The sequence below is a fragment of the Artibeus jamaicensis genome, unplaced genomic scaffold, assembly GCF_021234435.1.
Source record: "Artibeus jamaicensis isolate MK-2021 breed Jamaican fruit bat unplaced genomic scaffold, CSHL_Jam_final contig_601, whole genome shotgun sequence".
NCBI lineage: Eukaryota > Metazoa > Chordata > Mammalia > Chiroptera > Phyllostomidae > Artibeus > Artibeus jamaicensis.
In genome coordinates, this window is record NW_026521902.1 from 902,559 (window position 1) to 927,396 (window position 24,838).

Below are 24,838 nucleotides of genomic sequence, written 5' to 3' on the forward strand. Positions count from 1 at the left end.
GGCTGAGTGTGCCCTCCTGTTGCAACTGATGTTTTTATTGTTGTTGGCTGACAGCTCAAGATGTTTGTTTATGAAGACTAGCCATGTCTAGAGCAGAGGAGCTGTTGTGCAGGATCTGACCCTATGGAATAGGATTCACTTTAGCAATGCTCTGGTGCATGCCCTATGGGTGTGTTGTTTGTGGAGGTGTTTGGATGGTCCTCTGGCATGGTCTGAAGCTGGCCACCAGATGTATTTGTTCTGGGGCCTCTCAAGATGAACTTCGATGCAGGCCAATGTCAGCTGCTGCCTGTGCTTTGCTTGGGGACACTTGGTATGAGCTACAAAGTGATTTGCAGATAGTTGCCACTTGTTCTGGTCTTAGAGGTGTCTGAGAAAAACTAAGCTGCAGACTGAGGCCAGTCGCCACTTGTGCCAGGCTTGAGGTTGTTCAGCAAGTGGTATGGGGCGTGTGTAGGCCAGATGCTGCTTGTTTGAGGTTTGTGAAACTGAGAGATTTTGGGAAAATTCATAGCATGAGCAAAGACAGACCATTTGTATGGAAAAGCCACTAGAAGCAGCTCGGATGGGCTTGCAAGTTTGGTGGGGCAGGGTCACAGAGAATTACCACAGTGGGGCAAATGGTTTTTGCCAGGATGCTGGAGACTCAGGTATGGTGCCACACTGTGTGTGCAGCTTGGAGGGGAAGGGCTCAGCAAAAGAACAATGGCTTCTTCCAGAACTTCTGTCTGGGAGAAAACTGCTCCTCCAGCCCTTGCCCTGAAACCAGACAATTCAGCTTCTCACCATGTCCTTGGCTCCTTTCAAGCTGCTGCCCCAATGCTGGAGCTCAGAATGAGAGAGTCCATCAGTGAATAAGCATATGTCTGTGCTTTTCAAGGCGAATCCCTAGGACTCTAGGAATCCTCCCTCTCACTCAGCCACAATCCCTTCTGGTTTTCACAGAAATATTGGGAACTTATTTTTCCAGCACTGGAGCCTCAGGCTGGGGAGCCTCCTATGGGACTGGACTCCTTGCTCCTTTGGGGCACCTCCCCAGCTGAGATATCCCTCCTGATTCTTATCTGCCACATGTGGGTGTGGGACAAGCCAGTTCCATCTCTCCACCCCTCCTACCAGTCTTGATGTGGATTCTTCTGTGAATCCTTAGTTATAGGACATCAGGTAGTTCTCAGTCTGTAGTTCAGTTGTAATTTTGATGTGGTTGTGAGAGGAGACAACACAGCATTTACCTATGCTGTCATCTTGATCCAATCATTTATGTAAAAAAGATAGAACACTGTACATGACATATCGACTCAACAAGTGCACAATAAAATTCTGAAAAAGGCCTAATAGGAGAGTGGAAAAAATATAATAAATATTAAATTTAAATAAAAATAAGAAATTCTAATAGAGGAAGAGTTAGTTAGTAGGTTAGTTAGTTAATTCTATAACCTCATTGTACTGGTATTTATAGGCTTTACTTAAGTGTGTTCTTCTATTTGATTCAGATATATCATATATCAGATTTTGTGCTTATGAAACATAGCAAGGTGTTAAGAGTATTAGAAACAGAATTAGAGCCCCTGGATTCTAGCCTTGCTTTGTCTTTAAACATTAGTGTAACCTTGGAGCATTTCACTTTTCTACTCTAGTTCTTAGTTTCCCCCCTGATTACGCTGTGATAATGATGTTGTCTATACCCTTTATGCAGCAAAAACATCACAAGGATAAAATTAGGTAATTGAAAGCACAGCAGCACATTCTACTCATGCAAGTGGTATTCTTTTTATGCTAATGGCTTGCTCTCAGCCAATCCCAGTGCTGAATACTTCATGGACATTATCTCACTTATTCTCTTCAATAAGCCAATTAGTTAAGGGTAACCTGAAACTCAGAGGAGTTTTTTAACATGCCTAAAGTTATATTATCTCAGTGGCAAAGTCTGAATTTATCCTCTAAACCCAAAGCTTATGATCTCAACCCACACTCTATACTGATGTACTAAGTACTGAAATGATTTGCTTACATTTAGAACATCACAAGAGGAATAATCTGGAAGTAGAAACCATTGTTGGTCTTTGGCTGATCTGCCTTAGTGTATTTTTCCATCTCAATCTCATTAGCTACAGCAAATTTTTGTTTAGACCCAACTATATGAAAATGCTACACATTGATGCTGAATGGTTTAAGCTCTAAATAAGTGCTCCAGGAAGGGTCTCAGAGAATAAACTCCCTTTGCATTTTGGAAAAGAGGATTTGTATGAAAAATGAAAAACAGTGTTGTAGTTTAATGCTCACAGTTAATTTACATTGCACATAATTGGAGTTATGTAGCTTGAGAGAGGAAGTGGGGAGAGGGAGAGAAAAGATGCTAATACCTTTCATCCAGACTCAGTCCCTGAGTGAGTGGTTGGGGTAATGATGCCAGTAGGAGTAACTGTCCAGATGAATTGGCCTCTGATGATTTCAGTAAAATAAATATGCCTCTTAAGGTCTGTGTAAATCCCCAGAGCCGCCATGGATTCATCAGGATGAGCACAGTCTGGTCAGAGAGCTTGCCCTTCTGCAAATCATAAAACCAAATTGTGAACCCAAGGGCCTTGAAATGGTGCATAATGGGGAAAGAGTTTTAAGAAGGATGCTCTCCCTGCTTCTTCTTGAGACCTACTACAGGAGCCTTCTCTTTTCCTGCAGCCATGACATGGTGGCTGAACTACTCTCCAGGATGGCTCTGTTGGGCAGAGGGGCATAGTGTATGCTCAAGCCATTGCTTCTAGATGCAGTGAGCCGAGATATCATAGGGAAGAATTGTTTGTAGAGGGGCTAAGGCCAGGAACTCTCATCTTAAATATGGGTCTCAATTTTTGCCATTCATGGGAAGAAAAAGGAATTGAGTTAGCAAGCCTCTATAATATTACCTCTGAAGATAAAAATTTCCTGCCCCTACAGAGGTTGGACCCAGATGGCTAAAATTAGTGCAAGATGAGGAAACATTTTTTAAAATGGTGGCTTTTCATAAAGGATATGAAGACCATTTTCCTGTTCTTCTGCCCTTTTACCAGCAACCCTTTTCTCTCCTGCCTTGAGGTTTTGTCCAGACACCAGTTGCCTACTGTGTACATAGTAATGGAAAGCTGGATCCAAGGAACTCAGAGCAGGGTCTGTCCTGCCTCATCCTCAACCTTGGACCCCACCCCTACCTCTGGCACTTATTTTCCAGTACTCATCACAAGAGGTCTAGACCTTCCCCTACCTTGGCATTTTAGGGCAGGGGAAAAGATCCAAAAGTGGGCACCTGAGGATGTTGGCAGTGACTGGCAAAAAGACGTAAAATTTTAAAAAATCATTTAAAGATGGTAAGTGGGTGAGGATGAGGATGGACACATTTGGATGCAGCTTAGTTTTCCATTTTGAAGTTCAGAAGCAGAGAAAACCAGTGGGAAACTGAGTCCCAACTCAGCCTTTTAGTCTGAGAGATAGATGAACAAAACCTGTCTTGATTATAGTTGTTGGTAACTGTATTTGATATGACTTTAACTACTAAGAAGTAAAGGTGGGATTAATATCCCTTCCTTTCCCTCATTGTACTAAGAATTCATCCAATCCAACATTCACAGGTTAAGATATGAGAAATGGTGCTTAGAGGAAAAAGGGGGCTAGACCAAAATTGTCCATTAAACTTATAATTCATTAGCAACTAGGTGGTGTTCTATAATATTTCAATGACATTAGTAGTTCCTATAAATGACATAATTTACTACCCAATTACCTTATTTGTAAATGCACTAGAAACGTTTTTAACTTAAGTTGAACAAATAGGCTTAGAGGGGAAGGGAAAGTAAATTGTCTTAATTACTAACTTCTCCTTAAAATTCATTCAGCTGATGCTCCGGCCCGCGGAGCAGTCAACTGGAGCTCAACCACCTACCTAGAACAAATGGGTTGGGGGGACAAGAGGTGCGAAGAATGTCAGCAAGACAAAAGATTCTGATCAAGCTGCAAACTTTATTTTTCCGAACTGGGTATATATATAGGGGAGGAGGGAGAGATTAGGTTGCTTGCTATTGGCTAGCTTGAGACAAAGAAGGGCCCGCTTATTGGTTACTTGGGTGCAACTGGTACTCGTGGACACCTCATGTGCCTGTAGCCGATTGACTTTGGAGCGCACAGGTTCCTGTAATCAACGCAATGTTTTTAGCTAGAAGCCAGGTGTAAGGTTCCCAACAAGCTGAGGCTATCATTCTTTCAGTTCCTTAAAATAGGGGACTCAAAGTACTGGATAGTGAAAGTACAGTAAATGAAGAAGATAATAAATGCATAATAGTCACTCAGCTCTGGCTATGTGCCAGGTGCTATTCTAAGTGCTATATACATCCTCACTGCTCACAGCAACCCCTTAAAGTGTGCTATTAATAGTTACATTTCCTAAAGGAGAAACCCAAAACTCAAAGAAATTAGTAAGTGGCTCCAGAGACAGTGTTCCCCCTTCCCATAGTACAATGCTGCCCCTCTGACCCTGGCCAGGCCAAAAGGCCCTGGGGAGCTGGGGAAACTCCTGGTGCTGTAGCAGGTATGCAGATCTGTAGAGTCAGGTCTGGAAGGTGTCTGCCAGCCATTGTGAGAATTAAATATGATAATGTTTCATAAACAAGGCCACTCGTTCCTGATACCTGGTTAGTGGTTAGTCAATGCTGAGTATCATTATCATTTTTTCTTTATTTGGAAGCAGTTTTTGCTACTTCAGAGTCCTGTGTCCAAAGTATGGTAATCAGAGGTTTTCCTGTATAGTTCTCTGCACATCCAATAAGCTTTTATTGAATAACTAAAAAAATTCCTATGACCATTACTACAATAGCTGCTACTATTAAAGCACAAGCTATTGTTGAAGCACTAGGGACTGCACTAGGAACTTTACAAAATATGACCCTGTTTTATCTTAACAACTACTTGATGAGGGAGATATTATAATACCAATTTTTACAGGTGAGGAAAAGAGGTTTAGAGAGGGTAAGTTACCTGCCCAAGGTGGCACTGATAATTAGTGGCAGAGCCAGGGCTCAAACCAGGTCAGTCTGGCTCCAAAGCCCTAGTTCATTCTGTCATACTACATAGCTCTTCAGGGAGTCCATGCATCCTGCCCACCTCAAACAAAGCTCAGTCCACAAGTCCCCTGCCATAGAAAGAGACACACTGGTGACTGTGGTAGAAACCCAGGTGTAGAGTTTTCACCACTCCCAGCTTTCATTACTTCATTTGGGTTGGGAAACTCAGTATTAGTATTATAAAGTTTGTCTTAAAAAGTCAAATGTATATTAATGTCATGCCATGTCCTTATCACTCTTTGGTTGCAATGGAAGAATCCAAAATATAAAATATGAAGTTTATTGTCTAGTTGGGGAAATAGGACCAACATACTCAAAATGATAATGGACATCTTTAAATCAGCAGCATATCTTCTGAGACATTAAACTGTATTATAAAGCTTCAGTAATGAAAAATTAACTTCATTCAGTAATGAAGTTTATTACAATACTGTAATAAACTGTATTGTAGAACTTCAATAATAGTTAATAATGGAACATGAACAGAAAGACCAACTAGTAGAAAGACAAGAAATACAGAGATAAGCCCAAATACTAAAGAGAAATTAGTATACCAGGGGCCCAAAAATACTGGGGCCCAATTTATTTTTTTTAATTGTGTATTTATTCTTACATTTTTAAACTTCAATCACCTTCAAAGTATTCTCCACTTGATGCAATACACCTATTGAGATATTTTTACTGCTGCTCAAAAGTTTTTTAACTCATCTATTTTTATGCCTTTTAGTACTTATACCATTTTTTGTTTTACCACTTGCACATCAGCAACACATTTTCCTTTGAGGACTTATTTTCATCTGGGGAAATAAAACAAAAGTTGCTCAGGATGAAAGCAGGTGAATAGGGAGTGTGGAGCATGGGGATCATGCCATTTTCATCAAAAACAGCTGAATACTCAGCACAGTGTGGCAGGTGCACTCGTAAATCATCATTGTGAAATGGGCAAAGGCATTGAAAGAGTCCTCAAAAAAAATTTCACTGGTAGGGGATCCAAGATGATGGAGGAGTAAGTGGAAGCTACACTAACCGCCCCCCCCAGTATCACTCTGGAATAACAAGGAAATTATAGAGAAATTATCCTAAATAACCAACTGAACACTTAGCTGGAGAGAAGCCTTGTAACCATGGACAGACAAAAGAAACCACATCACCACATTATGATTGGTAGGGAGTGCAGAGGAGGTTTGAGAGGACCGACTGATTTCCCATGGGCAGCACCTGAAGTTCCAGAGGAATATTTCAGTGGCTTGGAGGTTCCACTGAGAAGTATGAGGGCTAAAGCCCAAGTTGGATTCTCCAGCCTACAGCACCATAGCTGGAAGGAACCCAGATAACATTGACCTATGAAAGGCAGCAGGGTTTCTGTCTGCCAGGGAGAGATGGCTAGAGACACAGAGACATTCTAAGGGGGACAGAGTTGACTAGAGATGCTTGAGGGGAGTCAGGGCTGGTGACTCTGAAGAGAGAGCTGAAAGAACCACTGCCAGGATCCCTGAGCTGAGTCATTCCCCAGCCTGCAGAAGCTGTCTTTCTCAGGCAGAGCACTCCTCTGAATGGCGTCAGTCTGAGAGGATGCAATACCCACTCCCTCAGGAATTAGTCTGCCCAACCCTGTGGTGCTTAAACCAGGCTACCGATCACAGCTTGATTAGATTACAGCTTGATAACAACTGATCTGCTGAATGGCTGGTTAGTTTAACAGCTAAGGCAGAAAATACAAAGAAGCAGCAAAAATGGGAAAACAAAGAAACACACCCCAGGTGAAAGAACAAGAGAAGAACAGGATGAAATGGAGGCAAGCAGTTTATCAGATAGACAGTTTAGGGTAATGATTATAAGGATAGCCAACAACATGAAAAAAGACATGGAAAATATAAAGAAGAACCAGTCAAAAATAAAGTGTGGGGTATCTGAAACAAAAAGTACACTGGAAAAAATAAACAGTAGGTTAGATGAACAGGATTGAGTCAGTGATTTGGAAGACGTGGTAGAAAAGAACACACCCAGACAGAGCAGCAGAAAGGAAAAAATACTTTAAAAATGAGGAGAGCTTATGAAACATCTTGAAGAACATGAAGCAAAGCAACACCCACACTATGGAAATACTAGAAGAAGAAGAGAGCAAAGGATCAAGAATTTATCTGAAGAAATTGTGACTGGAATATTCCCTAATCTGGTGGTGGAAAAAGACACACAAGTCCAGGCAGCTCAAAAAGTCCCAAAGAAGTTGGACCCAAAGAGGCCTACACTGAGACACATCATAATTAAAGTGACAAGCCTTAAAGACAAGGAGAGAATCCTAAAAGCTGCAAGAGATACAAGGGAGCAACAATCAGACTGGCATCTGATTACTCAACAAAAACATTTGAGGCCAGCAAAGAGTGGCATGGTATATTCAAAGTGATGAAAAACAAGGATTTAGAACCAAGGCTACTTACACCAGCAATGCTATCACTCACAATTCAAGTTGAAATAAGGAGCTTCCCAGATGAGAAAAAGGTAAGGGAGTTTGTTAACAATAAAGCAGTACCACGATAATGCTAAAGGGCTTGCTAGAAGAAGAAGAAGGAAAATCAGAAAGGAAAGGGGAAGTGGATGGAGAAAAAAAAAAGGAGAAGGAGAAGACAGAAGAGGAGAAGAACAAGAAGAAATAGGAAAAGAAGAAAAGAAAAACACAGGAAAAAAGTCTAACAAGAAAATGCCCGTAAATATGTATCTATCAATAATCAACTTAAATGTAAATAGCTTAATGCTATGACCAAAATATGGAGGGCATCTGATGGATAAGAATACACACACACATACACACACACTGCCTCTAAGAGACTCATCACTGATGGAAAGATACACACAAACTAAAAGAAAAGGTATAGAAAAAATATATTTTACACAAATGGAAAAAAAAGAAAGCTGGGGAAACAGTATTTATATCCAAATATATAGACTTTAAAACCAAGGCTATAGTGAGAGATAAAGAAGAAGACTTCATAATGATAATGGGAACAATCTAACAAGAGGATCTAACATTTACACACCCAACATAGGAGCACCTGAATATGTAAAGCAAATCTCAATGGACATAAAGGGAGAGATCAACAGAAATACAGTCATAGTTGGGGACTTCAGTGGATAGCACTTTCAGGCAGAAAATCAACAAGGAGACAGTAGCCTTAAACAACACATTAGACCAAATGAATTTCATTGATATCCCCAGAACATTTCACCCAAAGCAACAAAAAGTGAATAATTTTCAAGTAGAATGTTTTATGGCATAACATGTTAGGACAAAAAAAAAGATTTCTTAAATTTAAGAAGATTGAAATTATGTCAGGCATATTCTTTGACCACAATGCTATGAAACTAGAAATCAGTCATGAGAACATTGAAAAACACACAAAGACATGGAAGCTAAATAGTGTGCTCATGAACAATGAACAGGTTAACAATGAGCTCAAAGAAGAAATCAAAAGATACCTTGAAACAAATGAAAATGAGGGCACAACAATCCAAAATCTGTGGCACACTGGGAAAGCAATCCTAAAATGGCAATTCATAGCATTACAGGCCTATCTCAAGAAACAAGAAAAAAACCTCAAATAAGTTATCTAACTTCACACTTAAAGGAACTTGAAGAAGAATAACCAAAAAAAGCCCAGTGAGTAAAAGGAAGTAAATAATAAAGATCAGAGCAGAAATAAACAAAATACAGTCTTTTAAAAAATGGTACAAAAGACCAATGAATCCAAGAGATGGTTCTTTGAAAAGATAAACAAGATAAGCAAGATCCTCCAGACTCATCAAGAAAAAAAAGAGAAAGGACCCAAATAAATAAAATCAGTAATGTAAGAGGAGAAACAATAACTGACACCAGAGAAATACAAAGGATTGCAAGAAGATATTTTGAACAACTATATGCCAACAAACTGGACAACCTGGATGAAATGGATAAATTCCTAGAAATATACAATCTTGCAAAAGTAAATCAGGAACAATCAGAGAATCTGAATAGACAGATCACACCTGATGAAATTGAAGCAATAATCAAAAAGCTCCAGGCAAACAACAGGCCTGGAATGGATGGCTCCACAGGTGAATTTTACCAAACATTCCAAGAAGAACTAACAAACACCTCTCCTTCTCAAACTCTTTCATAAAATACAAGAGGAGGGAAGGCTCCTAAATTCATTTTTACAAGGCCAGCATTATCCTAATTCCAAAACCAGGTACAGACATTACAAAGAAAGAAAATTACAGGTATCCATGAAATAAATTGAAGAAAATACAAATAAGTGGGAGCACATACCGTGTTCATAGATAGGAAGAATTAATATCATTAAAATGCTGACATTACCCAAAAACAATTTATAGATTCAATGCAATTTCCATCAAGATTCCAATGACCTGTTTCACAGAACTGGAACCAATATTTTAAAAATTTATATTGAACCATAAATGGTCTTGCATAGCAATAGAGATCCTGAGAAAGAAGAACAAAGTTGGAGGAATCACACTTCCTAATATCAAGCTATACTATAAAGCCATAGTAATAAAAACAGCCTGGTACTGGAATAAAAAAAGACACATAGATCAATGGAACCAAATAGAGAGCCCAGAAATAAACCCACAATTTTATAGTCAATTATATTCAATAGAGGAAGCAAGCACATAAATGGTGTTGGAAAAATTGGACAGATATGTGCAGAAAAATGAAACTAGACCACCTTCTTACACCACACACAAAATAAATAAAAATGGATCAAAGATTTATTGGACTGTCATTGTTTGCAAATGACATGATAGTGTACATAGAAAATCCTATAGACTTTACTAAAAATCTGTTCAACCTAATAAAAGAATTTTGCAAAACAGCCAGACTCAAAGTCAATATCCAGAAATCAAAGGCATTTTTGTATACCAACAATGAAACATCAAGCAGAAATCAAGAAAAAAGTCCATTTGATACAGCAACAAGAAAAATAAAATACCTAGGAATAAACCTAACCAAGGAGGTAAAAGACCCATACTCAGAAAACTACACAACACTGAAGAAATCAAGGAAGACACAAACAAATGGAAACATACTGTGTTCATGGATTTGAAGAATTAACATCATCAAAATGTCCATCCTACCCAAAGCAATTTACAGATTCAATACAATACTTATTAAAGTACCAATGGCATATTTCACAAACATAGAGCAAACACTTCAAAAATTTATATGGAATGATAAATGATCCTGAATAGCTGCTGCAATTTTGAGAAAGAAGACCAAAGTAGGAGGGATCATAATACCTGATATCAGGGTGTATTACAAGGCCACTGTAATCAAAACAGCCTGGTACTGGCATAAAAATAGACAGATAGACCAATGGAACAGAACAGAGACCCCAGAAATAAACGCAACTTTCTGTGGCAAATTAATTTTCACCAAATGGGCAGCAGCATAAAATGGAGTAAAAATAGCCTCTTCAACAAATGGTGTTGGGAGAGAGGGACAACTACATGCAAAAAAATGAAACTTGATCACCAACTTACACCATACAGAAAAATAAATTCAAGGTAAAGATTTAAACATAAGTAGTGACACCATTAAAGTCCTAGAGAAGAACAGTCCAGGAAAATCTCAGATATTTTACACAGCAATATTTTCACTGATATGTCCCCTAGAGCAAGGGACATAAAGGAAAGAATAAACAAATGGATCTCATCAATATAAAGCTTCTGCATGTCTAAAGAAAACAGTATTAAAATAAAGAGAACCAACTGTATGGAAAAACATATTTGCCCATGATACCTCAGACAAGGGTTTAATCTTCAAAATAGACAAAGAACTCACACAACACCACTTCAGGAAAACAAGCAACACAATTAAAAAATGGGTAAGGGACTTGAACAGACAATTCTCCAAGGAGTACGTACAGAGGGTCCAGAGACACATGAAAAAATGCTCAGTATTGCTAGCTATCAGAGAGATGCAAATTAAGACAACAATGAGATACCACCTCACACCAGTCACAATGGCATCATAAAAGCAACAAACAACAAGTGTTGGAGAGGATATGGAGAAAAGGGAACCCTAGTGCACTGTTGGTGGGATTGCAGACTGGTACAACCACTATGGAAAACAGTATGGGATTTCCTCAGAAAACTAAAAATGGAACTCCCTTTTGACCCAGAAATTCCACTGCTAGGATTATATCCTAAGAACCCTGAAACACCAATCCAAAAGAGCCTATGCACACCAATGTTCATAGCAGCACAATTTACAATAGCCAAGTGCTGGCAGCAATCTAAGTGCCCATCAATAAATGAATGGATCAAAAATCTATGGTACATTTACACAGTGGAATACTATGCAGCAGAAAGAAAGAAGGAGCTTCTACTTTTTGTAACAGCAAGGATGGAACTGGAAAGCATTATGCGAAATAAGCCAGGCAGTGAAAGGCAAATACCATATGATCTCACCTTTAACAGGAACCTAATCAACAAAACAAACATATAAACAAACAAAGAAGCAGAATATAACCAAAGACACTGAAATAGAGAACAGACTGACATTAATCAGAGGGGAGAGGGGAGGGAATTTCTAGGGAAAAGGGTGAAGGGTTTGCAGGAACAAGTATAAAGGACACATGGACAATAACAAGGCAGGCAGGGGGTGAAAATGGGAGGGAGGTGGGTAGGGCTGGGGTGTTGTTCTGAGATAGGGTAAAAGGCAGAAAAGTGTAATAGAACAACAGTTAAATATAAAAGTAAAATACTTATTGGACTGGAAACCATACAAATTTTTAGAAGAAAACAGGCAGCAAAATCTTGGACATTGCTTATAGCAATATTTTATCAGATATATCTCCCCAGTTAAGGGAAACAAAAGGAAATATAAACAATGGGACTTCATCAAACTGAAAAATTTTTGCACAGCAAGGGAAATTATTAATAAAATAAAAAGACAACCCATAGGATGGGAGAGCATGTTCACTGATACATTTGGTAAGAGGTTAATATTAAAAACTTATAAAAATTAATATAAGGAGTTCTGGCCAAGATGGAGGCATAGGTAGAAAAGCTTCACTTCCTTGCACAACCAAAAGAAGGATAACAACCAATGTAAAAACAATAAACAACCAGACATGCCAGAAAATCATACTGCACGGAGGTCCGACAATCAAGGAATTAAAAATTCATCCAGGCCAGTAGGAGGGATGGAGACAGGCAGTTAGGCAGAGAGGACCCACAGCAAGGCAGCAGACCGTGTGGGCAAGGCACAGCTGGCTGACTGAAAAACTAAAGATTCAAAACCTCTAGCTGTAAAATACTGTGGGGGTTATGAAGGCAGGAGAAACTCCCAGTCTCACAGGAGAATTTGTTGGATAGTGGGGCTAGAGCATAGGGATCAATTGGCCTTGTTCCCTCTCTGACCACAGACAGCACCACGATGCAACACACAGGGTTGCCCCAACCTGGCAAATACCTAAGGTTCTGCCCCCTTACAACAGGTGCACTGAGACAAGTAAATATGGCCCAAATGAAAGAACAAACCAAAACTCCAGAAAAGGAGCTAAGCGATGAGGAGATTTAAAACCTATCTTATGCAGAGTTTAAAACACTGGTAATCAAGATGGTCACAGAATTGACCGAGCTTGTTGCAAAATGAAGGAAAGACTGAAGGCCACACAAAGTGAAATAACGTAAAATATACAGGGAACCAATAGCGAAGGGAAGGAAACTGGGGCTCAAACCAGCAATTTGGAAGAAAAGGAAGAAAGAAACATCCAACTAAAACAGAATGAATAAACAAGAATTCAAAAAAAAATGAGGAGAGGCTTAGGAACCTATGGGGCAACTTGAGAGCTCCAACATCTATAAGAGTGCCAGAGGAAGAGCAGGAAATTGAAAACTTATTTGAAAAAAATGATGAAGGAAAACTTCCCCCATCTGGTGAATGAAATAGACTTCCAGGAAGTCTAGGAAGCTCAGAGAATCCCAAAGAAATTGGACCCAAGGAAGCACACACCAAGGCACACTGTGATTAAGTTACCCAAGATTAAAGATAAGGAGAGAATCTTAAAAGCAGCAAGAGGAAAGAAGAGAGTTACCTACAAAGGGGTGCCCATAAGACTATGAGTGGATTTCTCCAAAGAAACCTTGCAGGCAAGAAGGGGCTGGGAAGAAGTATTTGATGTCATGAAAGGCAAGGACCTACATCCAAGATTACTCTATCCAGCAAAGCTATCATTTAGAATAGAAGGGCAGATAAAGTTCTTCCCAGATAAGGTTAAGTTAAAGGAATTCATGATTACTGAGCCCTTATTATATGAAATGTTAAAGGGACTTGTCTAAGAAAGTCGCTTTCTGTTTTTTTTATCTTAGAATAAGCTAAAAAAAAATATGAACAGTAAAATGATGAGAAACTCATAACTATCAACAACCGAACCTGAAAAACAACAAAACTAAGCAAACATCTAGAACAGGAACAGAATTAGAAAAATGGAGATCATATGGAGGGTTATCAGTGGGGAGGGAGAAGAGAAGAATGGTGGGGGGAAGATACAGGGAATAAGAAGCATAATTGGTAGGCATAAAATAGGGAGAGGTTAAGAATAGTATAGGAAACAGAGAAGCCAAATAACTTATATGTACAACTCATGGACATGAACTAAGAGGGGGAGGAATGAGAAATGGTGGCGGGCTGCATGCTGGAGGGAGGATACAGGGGAGAGAAAAAATTGGAGAACTGTAAGAGCATAAGCAATAAAACATATTTAAAAATTTATAAAGAACTTACAAAACTCAACATCTACAAAAAAATAATTAAAAATGGGCAAAGGACCTGAATAGACACTTCTCCTAAGAGGTAATATAGATGGCCAATAGACACATGAAAATGTACTTAATGTCACTAATCATTACAGAAATGCATATTAAAACCACTGTGAGATACCATCTCACAATTGTCAGAATAACTATCATCAATAAATCAACAAATAACAAATGCTGGCAACCATGTGGAGAAATGGGAACCCTTTTGCACTGTTGGTGGGAGTGCAGGCTGTTGCAATCACTGTGGGAAACAATATTGAGATACCTCAAAAAATTAAAAATGGATCTGCCTTTTGACCCAGAGATCCCACTTCTGGCAATATTTGAGGGAACCCAAAACACTAATTTAAAAAAAGTGTAAGCTTATTTGAACAAATAATAAAGGAGAACTTCTCCAATATGGCAAAGGCAATAGACTTCCCGGAAGTCCAGGAAGCTCAGAGAGTCCCAAAGGAGTTGGACCCAAGGAGGAATACACCAAAGCACATCATAATTACACTAGCCAAGATTAAAATGAAAAGAATCCTAGAAGCAGCAAGAGATAAGGGGACAGTCACCTACAAAGGAGTTCCCATCAGACTGTCAGTGGATTTCTCAAAAGAGACCTTCCAGGCAAGAATGGGCTGGAAAGAAGTATTCCAAGTCATGAAAGACAAGGACCTACATCCAAGATTGCTCTATCCAGCAAAGCTTTCATTTAGAATGGAAGAGCAGATAAAGTGCTTCTCAGATAAGGTCAAGTTCAAGGAGTTCATCACCACCAAACCCTTATTATATGAAATGTTAAAAGGACTTATCTAAGAAAAAGAAGATAAAAAAGATGAACAGTGAAAGGACAGCAAATTCACAGTTATTAACAACACACCTAAAACAAAAGCAACCTAAGAGGACAGCTATATCAGGAGCAGAACCATAGAAATGGAGATCACATGGAGGGTTAGCAACAGGGGAATGGGAGGAGGAGGCGGGGAGAAGGTACAAAGACTAAGTAGCATAGATGGTAGGTAGAAAATAGATGGGGGAGGACGAGAATAGTATGGGAAATACAGAATCTAAAGAACTTGTGATACATGGACATGAACTAAAGGGGAGAGTGGGGGGAGTGTGTGTGCAGGATGGAGGGGAATGAAGGGGAGAAATGGGACAACTGTAATGGCATAAATAATAAAACATATTAAAAAGAAGAGTGTAAGCATCCCTATGTTCATTGAAGCATTATTTACAATCACTAAGATATGAAAGCAGCCCAAGTGTCCATCAGTAGAGGAGTGGATAAAATAACTATGGGACATTTACACAATGCAATACTGCGGGGCCATAAAAAATAAGCAAATTTTACTCTCTTTGACAGTATGGATGAACCTGGAGAACATTATGCTACGTGAAACAATCCAGTCAGGGAAAGACAAATACCATATGATTTCACTTATATGTGTAATCTAGTGAACAACCTGAACTAGCAAGGAAAATGGGGACAGACTCATAGATGGAGAGCAGGATGACAGCTAGATGGAGGGATGTAATGGAGTGGAAGGATTAAGCAAAAAGGAAAAAGGACTCATGGACATGGACAACAATACTGTGATTATTAAGGGGAGGGGCACATAAAGGGACTAAATGGTAATGGAAAAAATACAATAAATATTAAATTATAATGCCCTGGCTGGTGTGGCTCAGTTGATTGAGTGCCAGCCTACAAACCCAAGGGTCACTGGTTAGATTCCCATTCAGGGCACATGCCTGTGTTGTGAGCCAGGTTTGCCAGTGCGGGGCACACAAGAGGCAACCAGTCATTGATGTTTCTCTTCCTCCCATTCTTCCTCTCTTCCCCTCTCTCTAAAAATAAATAAATAAATATTTTTAAAAATCAAAAAGTTAACTGAAGCTGAATGCAGCCTCTCACAACACCAGCAGGTACATTGCTAGAGATGGGTTCCTAGAACCCAAGGGGCCCATGCTCCTGAAGCTAATTCCAGTTTTTTTGCCCACCCCCATATAGTAAAGTGGCATTTCAAATCACTGGGGGAAAATTAGCTAAATCCCTACTTCACTCCTCACTCCCAAATAAAATCCAGACAGAACCAAGATTGAAACAAAAAAATTAAGTTATAAAAGTACTAGAAAAAACAAAGTTTTTTTTAATTTGGTTTTTGTTTGGTTTGGATTGGCAATCTTACCTTTCTAAGCAAAACCCAAAGCCATAGGGAAAGCCTGATAAATTTGTCCACTTTAAAACTTTACATTTCTACCCAGAAAGACATAATAAAAACAAATAAATGTTCAAAAAGCGCCAAGCCAAAAGACAAATGAAAAATGTTTAATAACAAAAGACAGACAAAAGTTTGTTTTTTATTTATAAAAAGATTTTATAATTTCATAAGATAAAATGTGCAAAGGACATTGAAAGGGAGTTAACGGGAAAAGACATACAAATGGATTATAAACAAATGAAAAGATGATGAACCTCAAAGAATATGAACTCAATAAGAATATAGCAAATAGAGCATTTTTTATTATGGTAAAATACATATAACATAACTGACTATTTCAGCCATGTTTTAAGCACATCAGTACTGTGCAACCACCACCATGATCTATCCCCAGAATCTTCATCTTGTAAAACTGAAACTCCATACTCATTAAACAATAGCTCTTCACCCCCAACACCTAGTAACTACTTGCTCTAATTTCTGTCTGTGTGAACTTGTTCATTCTAGATACTTTTTATAAGTGGAATCATACACTATTTGTCTTTTTTATGGGTGGCTTATTTCACTGAGTATAATGTCCTTAAAGTTCATCCATATTGTAGTTTATTGCAGAATTTCCTCCCTTTTTAAAGCTGACTAATATTCTATGGTATGTAAATACTGCATTTTGCTTATCCATTCATTCACTGATGGATACTTGAGCTGCTTCTACATTTTAGGTATTGTGAATAATGCTGCTATGGACATGGCCATAAAAACATCTTTTCAAGATATTTTTCAAATATTTTGAGTATATACCTAGACATGGAATTATTGGATCATACAATACTTTCATATTCAAGTTTTTGAAGAACTGCCTTAGTGTTTTCCATAACAGCTGTGCCATTTTACTTTTTATCAACAGTGAACAAGGCTTCTAATTTCTTCACATCTTTGCCATTTTCCTGCTTTTTGATAACAGCCATTCTAATGGGTATAAGATCTTGTTGTAGTTTTGGTTTGTATTCTTTGATCACTAGTAATATGGAGCATATTTTCATGTGCTTATTGATCATTCATATATCTTCTTTGGAGAAATGTCTATTCAAGTCCTTTGCCTATTTTTAAATGAGGCTTTTTTATTGTTGAGTCTTAGGAGTTCTTTATATATTTGGGTAATTATCCCTTATAGTGACAGCATTTAACCTTTCATATTTCAGAAAGTTTGGTGACAGAGTTGAATGTATCAAGAAATTAAATTTGATTCCATTTTGAGGAATTTATTGTGCAGATTCACTTACTAATGAGGGCAAAGATATGTGCAAGGATGTTCACTGTAGCATTATCATAAACACACAGAATGTATCACATAGCATTGCAAAACAGTAATTCAGGGTTTGATGGTATTGGGTAGAAATTCTCACATGTTAGTAGGTGTGTTTGTATATACATCCATTAAAATAAACTTCTATAAACCTTTTAAGAAAAACTGTCTTTAGTAATTGGCTAGCAGTAACTGAATATTCATTTGCTAAGCACTACTCTAAGGACACAGACTCACTTAATCCTTCCTGACAAGTCATGAATTAGGTGTTATAGGAATCTGCATTTTACAAATTAAGGAGCTGAGAATTAGAGAGACTAAGTAACTGGCTGTGGTCTCTTACATCTGGCTCCAGAGCCCATGCTCCTCACCAGGACCCTAACTGCTTTTTCAAGTATCTGTATGCATTTGAAATCCAGAATATAGTTGACATGGGTCAGTCTACACACACTCACATATACACAGGGCACATTTGCCTTCTCAGAAATCAAAGGGCTCAAAAGCCTACCATTCATAAACTACTGGCTAGAAAAAGGTTTTGTGGAAGTTCTGAGATGAAGTGAGTTGTTAGCATTGGTACAAGGGTAAGAACTTTATGAATAAGTTGGTACTCCACCTGGGACTTGAAGAATGGGCAATTTAGATGGGCTTAAAGGATGAAGAAAAACATGAATGAGGGAGGTAAATGTGAGTGAGGACCTAAAGGAAGGAAGGAATGTGGGTGCCTAACTGAAGTCAAGATCCATGCGGGGAGGTTGGTTTAATGTAGCAGATTACAGGACCCCCAAACAAACTAAAGACAGGACAAAGAGCATGTGAGGAACCTCCAGTTACCTTAATCTGCTCTTTGGTCCATTATTTAAGCAATAATAAGTCAAAGCCTTCCCATAAACAGAGAGGGTGGTAATCAGGACAGGTGAGAAAGGTCACTGTGCCTCTGCCCCCAACACACACACCTCCCTCTCCCTGCGTGGCTGAGCACTGACTCAGGAAACCACTTACAGCTCTAGTGATTGAACGAGTTTTGACTTGTCTCCTGTTCCAGCCATCACCTGTCCTCCCAACAGCCATTACGAGAGCTGCGTGAGTGTCTGCCAGCCCCGCTGTGCTGCCATCCGCCTGAAGAGTGACTGCAACCACTACTGTGTGGAGGGCTGCCAGTGTGACGCAGGCTATGTCCTCAACGGCAAGAGCTGCATCCTGCCCCACAGCTGTGGCTGCTACTCAGATGGCAAATATTATGAGGTAGGTAGAGGAGCTCAGCCCTGCCTGCTCCTCCTTGCCAATCACCAGAATTCTGTCTGACTCCAAGCGGCTGATTACACTGGATCAATTTTCCCACTTAATTATGAACTAATAGTGCTTATTTCTAGGGAGATGAAAGGACACAGGTTAGGAACAGGTCTGTAGAGTCTCTTGCTCACTGAGTATTGGATTTGGAAATGCATTTGGGCTTCCTCAGCATAGCAAGGTCTGCAATGCCCTGCTCCTTTTCTCTCTAGCATTTGTTTCTCTCTCTGCCATGCCTGTTTCTAGGCCATTCTGATTTCCTCTCCTGTCAGTCTTAGTTTGAAAGCTTCTGGTCAGCCATGACTATTTTTGGACACATGGTAGCGTGAATCTGACATTTGTAGATGTCTTAGTTGAGGACATTTCTAAATGGGAAATACAGCACTTGAGGCTGGGAGACTATTGAAGCTCTATGGGAGTGAGTGAAAGCATGTGCCATCTGTTACTCTGGTACTGTCCCCAGAGATTTCTACATAGAGTGCTTAATGCTATGCTTCCACAACCTACCCTATGGTTCTTTATATGTAGCGGCTTAAATAGTGAGCTAATGAAGATGTCCTTTGTAGGTATCACTTAGTAAGCATATTTGCTCACTAAATCAATTTTGTACTTTATAAATTTTGTTCATTCATTCAGTGACTCATTTATTTATTTTAACTTTAAATATTTTTTTATTTTTCAATTACAGTTGACATACACTATTATATTAATTTTAGGTGTGCAACCCAGTGATCAGACATTATATAACTCATTAAGTCATCATCCCGATAAATCTTTTACCCATCTGATACCATACTTAATTACTGGAATATTATTGACTATATTCCATATGCTGTACTTCCCATCCTGTGAATGTTCTATAACTACCAATTTGTATTTCTTTATCACTTAACCTTTTCCACCCACCTACCAAGCTCCCTGCTATCTCACGACCATCAAAATTTTTGTATATCTGAGTGTGTTTCTGTTCTGCTTGTTTGTTTATTTTGTTTTTGTAGATTGAGTTGTTGATAGATATGTATTTATTGCCATTTTATTATTCATATTTTTATCTTTTTTTTCTTCTCCTTAAAAATACTCTAACTAGTAGTACTGGTTTTGTGATTATGAATATCTTTAGCTTTTGCTTGTCTGGGAAGCTCTTTATATGTCCTTTGATTTTGAATGATAGCTTTGCTGGGTAGAGTATTCCTGGTTATAGGTACTTACTTTTCAGCACTAGATATTTCTTGCCACTCCCTTCTAGTCTGCAAAGTTTCTGTTGAGAAATCAGCTGACAATCTTATGGGAACTCCCTTGTAGGTAACTAACTGCTTTTCTCTTTCTGCTTTTAAGATTCTTTGTTCTTAACCTTTGGCTGTATAATTATGATGTGTCTTGCTGTGAGCCTCTTTGTGTTCATCTTGTTTGGAATTCTCTATGCTTCCTGGACTTGTACATCAATTTCTTACACCAGGTGAGGGGAGTTTTTAGCCACTATTTTTTCACATAGGTTTTCAATTTCTTGTTCTCTTTTTCCTTTTTCTTGCACTCCTATGATGTGAATGTTGGTATGCTTGAAGTTGTCCCAGGGGCTCCTTAACTATCCTCACTTTTTCAGGTATTTTTCTTTTTACTGTTCTGACGAGGTGTTTTCTGCTTCTTTATCTTCCAAATCTCTAATTGGATCCTCTGCTTTGTCTACTCTACTGTTGGTTTCCTGTAATATACTCTTCATTTCAGTGTATTATTCATTTCTGACTGGTACTTTTCCATCATTACTCTTTCAACCAGATTTTCTATCCCTTGTTCTTCTTCTCCTTCAGGTATTCCTGTTATTCAGATATTATTATGTTTCATATTGTCTTACATTTCTCTTAGTTCCTCTTCATTCTTTCCAAGCCTCTTTTCCTTGTCTTGCTCTTTCTGTGAGTTTTTTTTCTACTTAGTTTTCCAACTTGCTGATCCAATCTTCTGCTTCATCGATCCTGCTTTTGATACCTTCTACTGTGTTCTTCAGTTCAGAAATTGTTTTCTTCATTTCTTCTTGGCCCTTGCTGATAGTTTCTATTTCCTTTTTCATGTTGATATACTTTGTGGTCAGTTCATTGACGCTCCCCTGTAGTTTCTGGTAGCTCATTATGAGCTCTTTGAATTTCCTGATAACCAGTGCTTTAAATTTAATATCTGAGAGTTGACTTGCCTCTATTTCATCTAACATTATTTCTGAGACTTCCTTCTTTTCTTTCACTTGGGGATTGTTTCTTTGTCTTCCCATTGTTTGTGACACTCTTCTTGTTTCCTTAAGCTTCTTAAATTGATCTGTTTGTACTCCCTGGGTTTATGGAGTGAACTTCTGTGGTAGAATACCTGTGAAATTCAGTGGTGCAGTCTCCTTCAGGTACTTGATGTTCTCCGCTTCCACCTACTCTCTTTGTGTGTGTGCGCGCGCGCGCGTGTGTGTGTGTGTGTGTGTGTGTGTGGTCAGGGGGAGGCAAAATGGTTTATAACAGCAGAAGAGTATTTTATGATATTTACAATCACAGTCGGTAGAGAAGAGATAGAAGATGTTTAGGCTATATATAGTGTTAACTGTAATCTTCAACCCAACTTGCCACTTTTAAGAAAGGATGAACAAAAGATAAGTGTCTTGTTGGGGAGGGAAGGCCTGTGAGTTGGATCTAGAAAGCAGTGAGGTTGCAGGGCGGTCAGATTTTGAGGTAAGGTGAGAGTAAAGAATAGTAAACACGTGTAGTATGTGAGCAAATAGAGTTAATCACTACAGTAATAGAATTCAGGAACCTTTAAAGTGGGCTAAGATCCGGGATATGGGTTGAGAAGTATTTACAGTTGTATAGAACAGCTATTATTTATGATAATATTAGAGCAGCAATCATATGACAGACTCTATGTGATCTGTCTGAACAGGGGGTATAGACCTTTGGGTAGTGTGCTACAGGAAAACAGTGGTGTGAAGTTTAGAGGATTAGCAATACATTGTGGAGGAAAGAACAGGGGAATCTTGTCAAATAATACGATATAACCAGTAAGACTAAGAAGCCTATACAAAAAGAAGAGGAATACAAAGATACTATTAATATATAAAAGAAGTGAGAATAATGAAAAAATATGCAGCAACTTGTGTCTTCTCTGATATAGCAAAGTGAGATTTGTCTGTCTCTACTGTTGAGATGCCCCCTGTTTGGGTCCCTCTCTGGTCTTTTTGCAGTTCCCAGTTGTTTGTGTCTCTCTTTTTTTTTTTAAAGATTTTATTTATTTATCTTTAGAGGGGAAGGGACAGAGAGAGGGAGAGAAACATCAATGTATGGTTGCCTTTTGTGCATCCCCTGCTGGGAACTGGCCTGCAGGGAACCAGCCTGCAACCCAGGCATGTGCCCTGACTGGGAATCGAACCGCGATTGTCTGGTTCGCAGGCCCGCGCTCAATCCACTGAGCTACACCAGCCAGGGCTGTTTGTGTCTCTTGTGGGTAAAAGAAAACAAAGCAACAAACAAACATACAAAAAAAAGGGCAGGAGAAGGGAGGCAAAAGTGATAAGTTTGGGAAGAAAGGAAGAAGGACTAAAACAGGAAAAAAGAAAGGAGAGGAACAAAGTATTGAAAGATAAAGCAATAATAAAATTAAAAAATATAAGATTACTAAAAAAAAAGTTACTAAAGAAAGGGAAAAAACCACCACCAACAAAAAACCTTCCCTTGTTGGTTTCAAACTGTCCAGACTGGTTTTTCTGGTTGTAGCAAAACCTCTTCGTGGGCTGGGATGCGGGCACTCGAGTACCTGCCAGGCTGCTTGGGACCTGCAGAACAAGCACCGTCCTTCTCAGTCCTGTGGCGGAACTCAAATGCCTCCGCTCCCCCCCCCCCTGAATTGACACCAGATTGGGTGGGAAGCAAGCCAAGTTGCCATGGCAGGAGAATACCCCAGTCCACTTTCAAAAAAAAAAAAAAAACCTCTACAGACAGCCTGACTCTCAGCCCAGCCCAATCCCCAGCCAGACCAGTGACAACAATGCACCTCTCAATTCTCCTAGACTGGTGACCACAGAGTCTGTAGTTGAACACGGCCCTTTGTCTTTGTAACCCTCCCTGTAAACATAAACAGACAGGTCTCTGCCCAGTGTTGTCTAGCCTTGCTTAGATGGGGAGGGAGGGAGCTGCTGACCGGCACTGGTCACCTACTGAAGCTGCTGGGTGCCTGGGCTCCTGTGGCAGATGCCTCTGGCATTGGTCTCAGACAGATGCCTCTGGACCCTGACCTCAGAGGCAGTACTGGTGCCGTCTGGCCGCGGGTGCTGGTGGCCACCTCTTGTCTTTATGTATATTGGTCCCCTAGACCCCACTGACCTGTTGCTGTCTGGTCGTTCAGCGTCCCTCACAATTTCTGGTCTTCCATTGGTTTATTGCGCTGTTTCCCTGTAGATCTGCCAGGATTTTCACCCACGTGTACGGGAGCTGGTATCCGCTCCATTCTACTCCGTCGCCATCTTCCCTCCTCTTTCCATCATTGTTTTCTTTATGTATATTGGTACGCCTACATTGAGTATGTAAATGTTTACCAGAATTATATCCTTTTGCTTTATTGATTCTTATCATTAAGACATGTCTTCCATTTTCTCTTGCTAATCCTTTGAAATGTACTTTGTCTAAGTATTGATATCCCAGCTTTTTTATGTTGCTTCCACTTGCATGATGTATTTTTTTTTATCTCTTTACTTCCAGACTGGGTTTTTCAGTCTGAAGTGGGTCTATGTAGATATCATATGTTCAGGTCTTGTATTGTTATCACTTTAGCCACTCATTGTCTTTGATTAGAGCATTTAGTTCATTTTCATTTAAAGTAATTATAAATAGCTTACAGTTATTGCCATTTTATAAAAGGTTTTATGATATTTTTGTTTTCTCTGTTCTTTCTTGTTCTCTTGTGCTCTTCTCTTGTATGTTGATGACTTTCAGTTGTCTTGCATTTGGATTATTTTCTCTTTATTCCTTGTATATCTTTACTGATATTTGGTGTGTGGTTACCTGTGCTTCATATATATCAAGTTATGTTTATAGCCATCCGGTTGCTTAAGCTTCAACACATTTTGAAATTATTACCATTTTATTCACCTCCATGTTTATATTTTTATAATTATTATTACTTCCTTTTGTGTGTGTGTGTTTCTGTGTATCTTTTAATTATGGTTATAATCACACATGATCTCCTCAGTATTGCATTTTACCCTCTGTACTAGCTTTACAGTTGGTCGATTTGCTACTTTAATATGTGTTTAAGCTGGTGAGAGTTTCTTTTTTGCAATAGTTTCTTACTCATATTTTTTTTCTTTTCCTTAGAGAAGTTCCTTTAACATTTACTGTAATACTGGTTTGGTGGTGATGAACAGCTTTATCTCTTTCTGGTCTGGAAAGTTCTTTATCTATCCTATCTATTGTAAATCAGCCTTGCTGGGTGGGGTAATCTTGATTGTGGGTCTGCTTCTTATCATGTTGAACATCTTGTGCCATTCTCTTCTGGCCTACAAAGTTTCTGTTGGGATATCAGTTGATAGTCTTACTGGAGTCCCTTGTAGGTAACTAACTGCTTTTTCCTTGCTCTTTTTAAGTTTCTCTTTGTTTTTAACATTTAGCGTTTGAATTATATGTCTCTTGGTGTGGGCCCCTTTGGGTTCATCTTGTTTTGGACTTTCTGCACTTTCTGGGCTTGTATGATACCACCATGATGCAAATGTTGTCCTAGAGGTTGCTTAAACTATCCTCATTTTCTTGCTTCTTTTCTTTTATTTCTGTTTTACTTAGTGTTTCCACTTGCTTATCTTTTAGACACCTGATTTGATCCTCCACTTCTATAATCTGCTATTTATTCCATGTAATATATTCTTAATTTATTTTTTGATTTTAATCTTATTTTATTTAATTTTTCTTTTTTTATTGTTGCTCACATACAGTTGTCCCCATTTTCACCCCACCTCAGTCTCCTGCCCCACCCATTCCAGCCTTCCACCCACCAACCTATCCTCTTTGGCTTTGTCCACATGTCCTTTATACATGTTCCTTGATGAACCTTCCCCTATTTCCCCCCATTATCCCTCTCCCCCAGCCCTTCAGGCTACTGTCAATTTGTTCTTTAAT

The 24,838-nt window shown here is 39.0% G+C and overlaps 1 protein-coding gene across 1 annotated transcript in view; it reads left to right on the plus strand.

The window, feature by feature from the left end:
* Positions 1-24,838, plus strand: part of LOC119061200 (tubulin-specific chaperone cofactor E-like protein) — a 208,600-nt gene that overhangs the window by 149,171 nt on the left and 34,591 nt on the right. Inside the window, exon 20 of the mRNA XM_053670667.1 lies at positions 18,466-18,665. Within this exon, the coding sequence (XP_053526642.1) occupies positions 18,466-18,665 (200 nt within the window). The remainder of the gene's footprint in view (positions 1-18,465; positions 18,666-24,838) is intronic.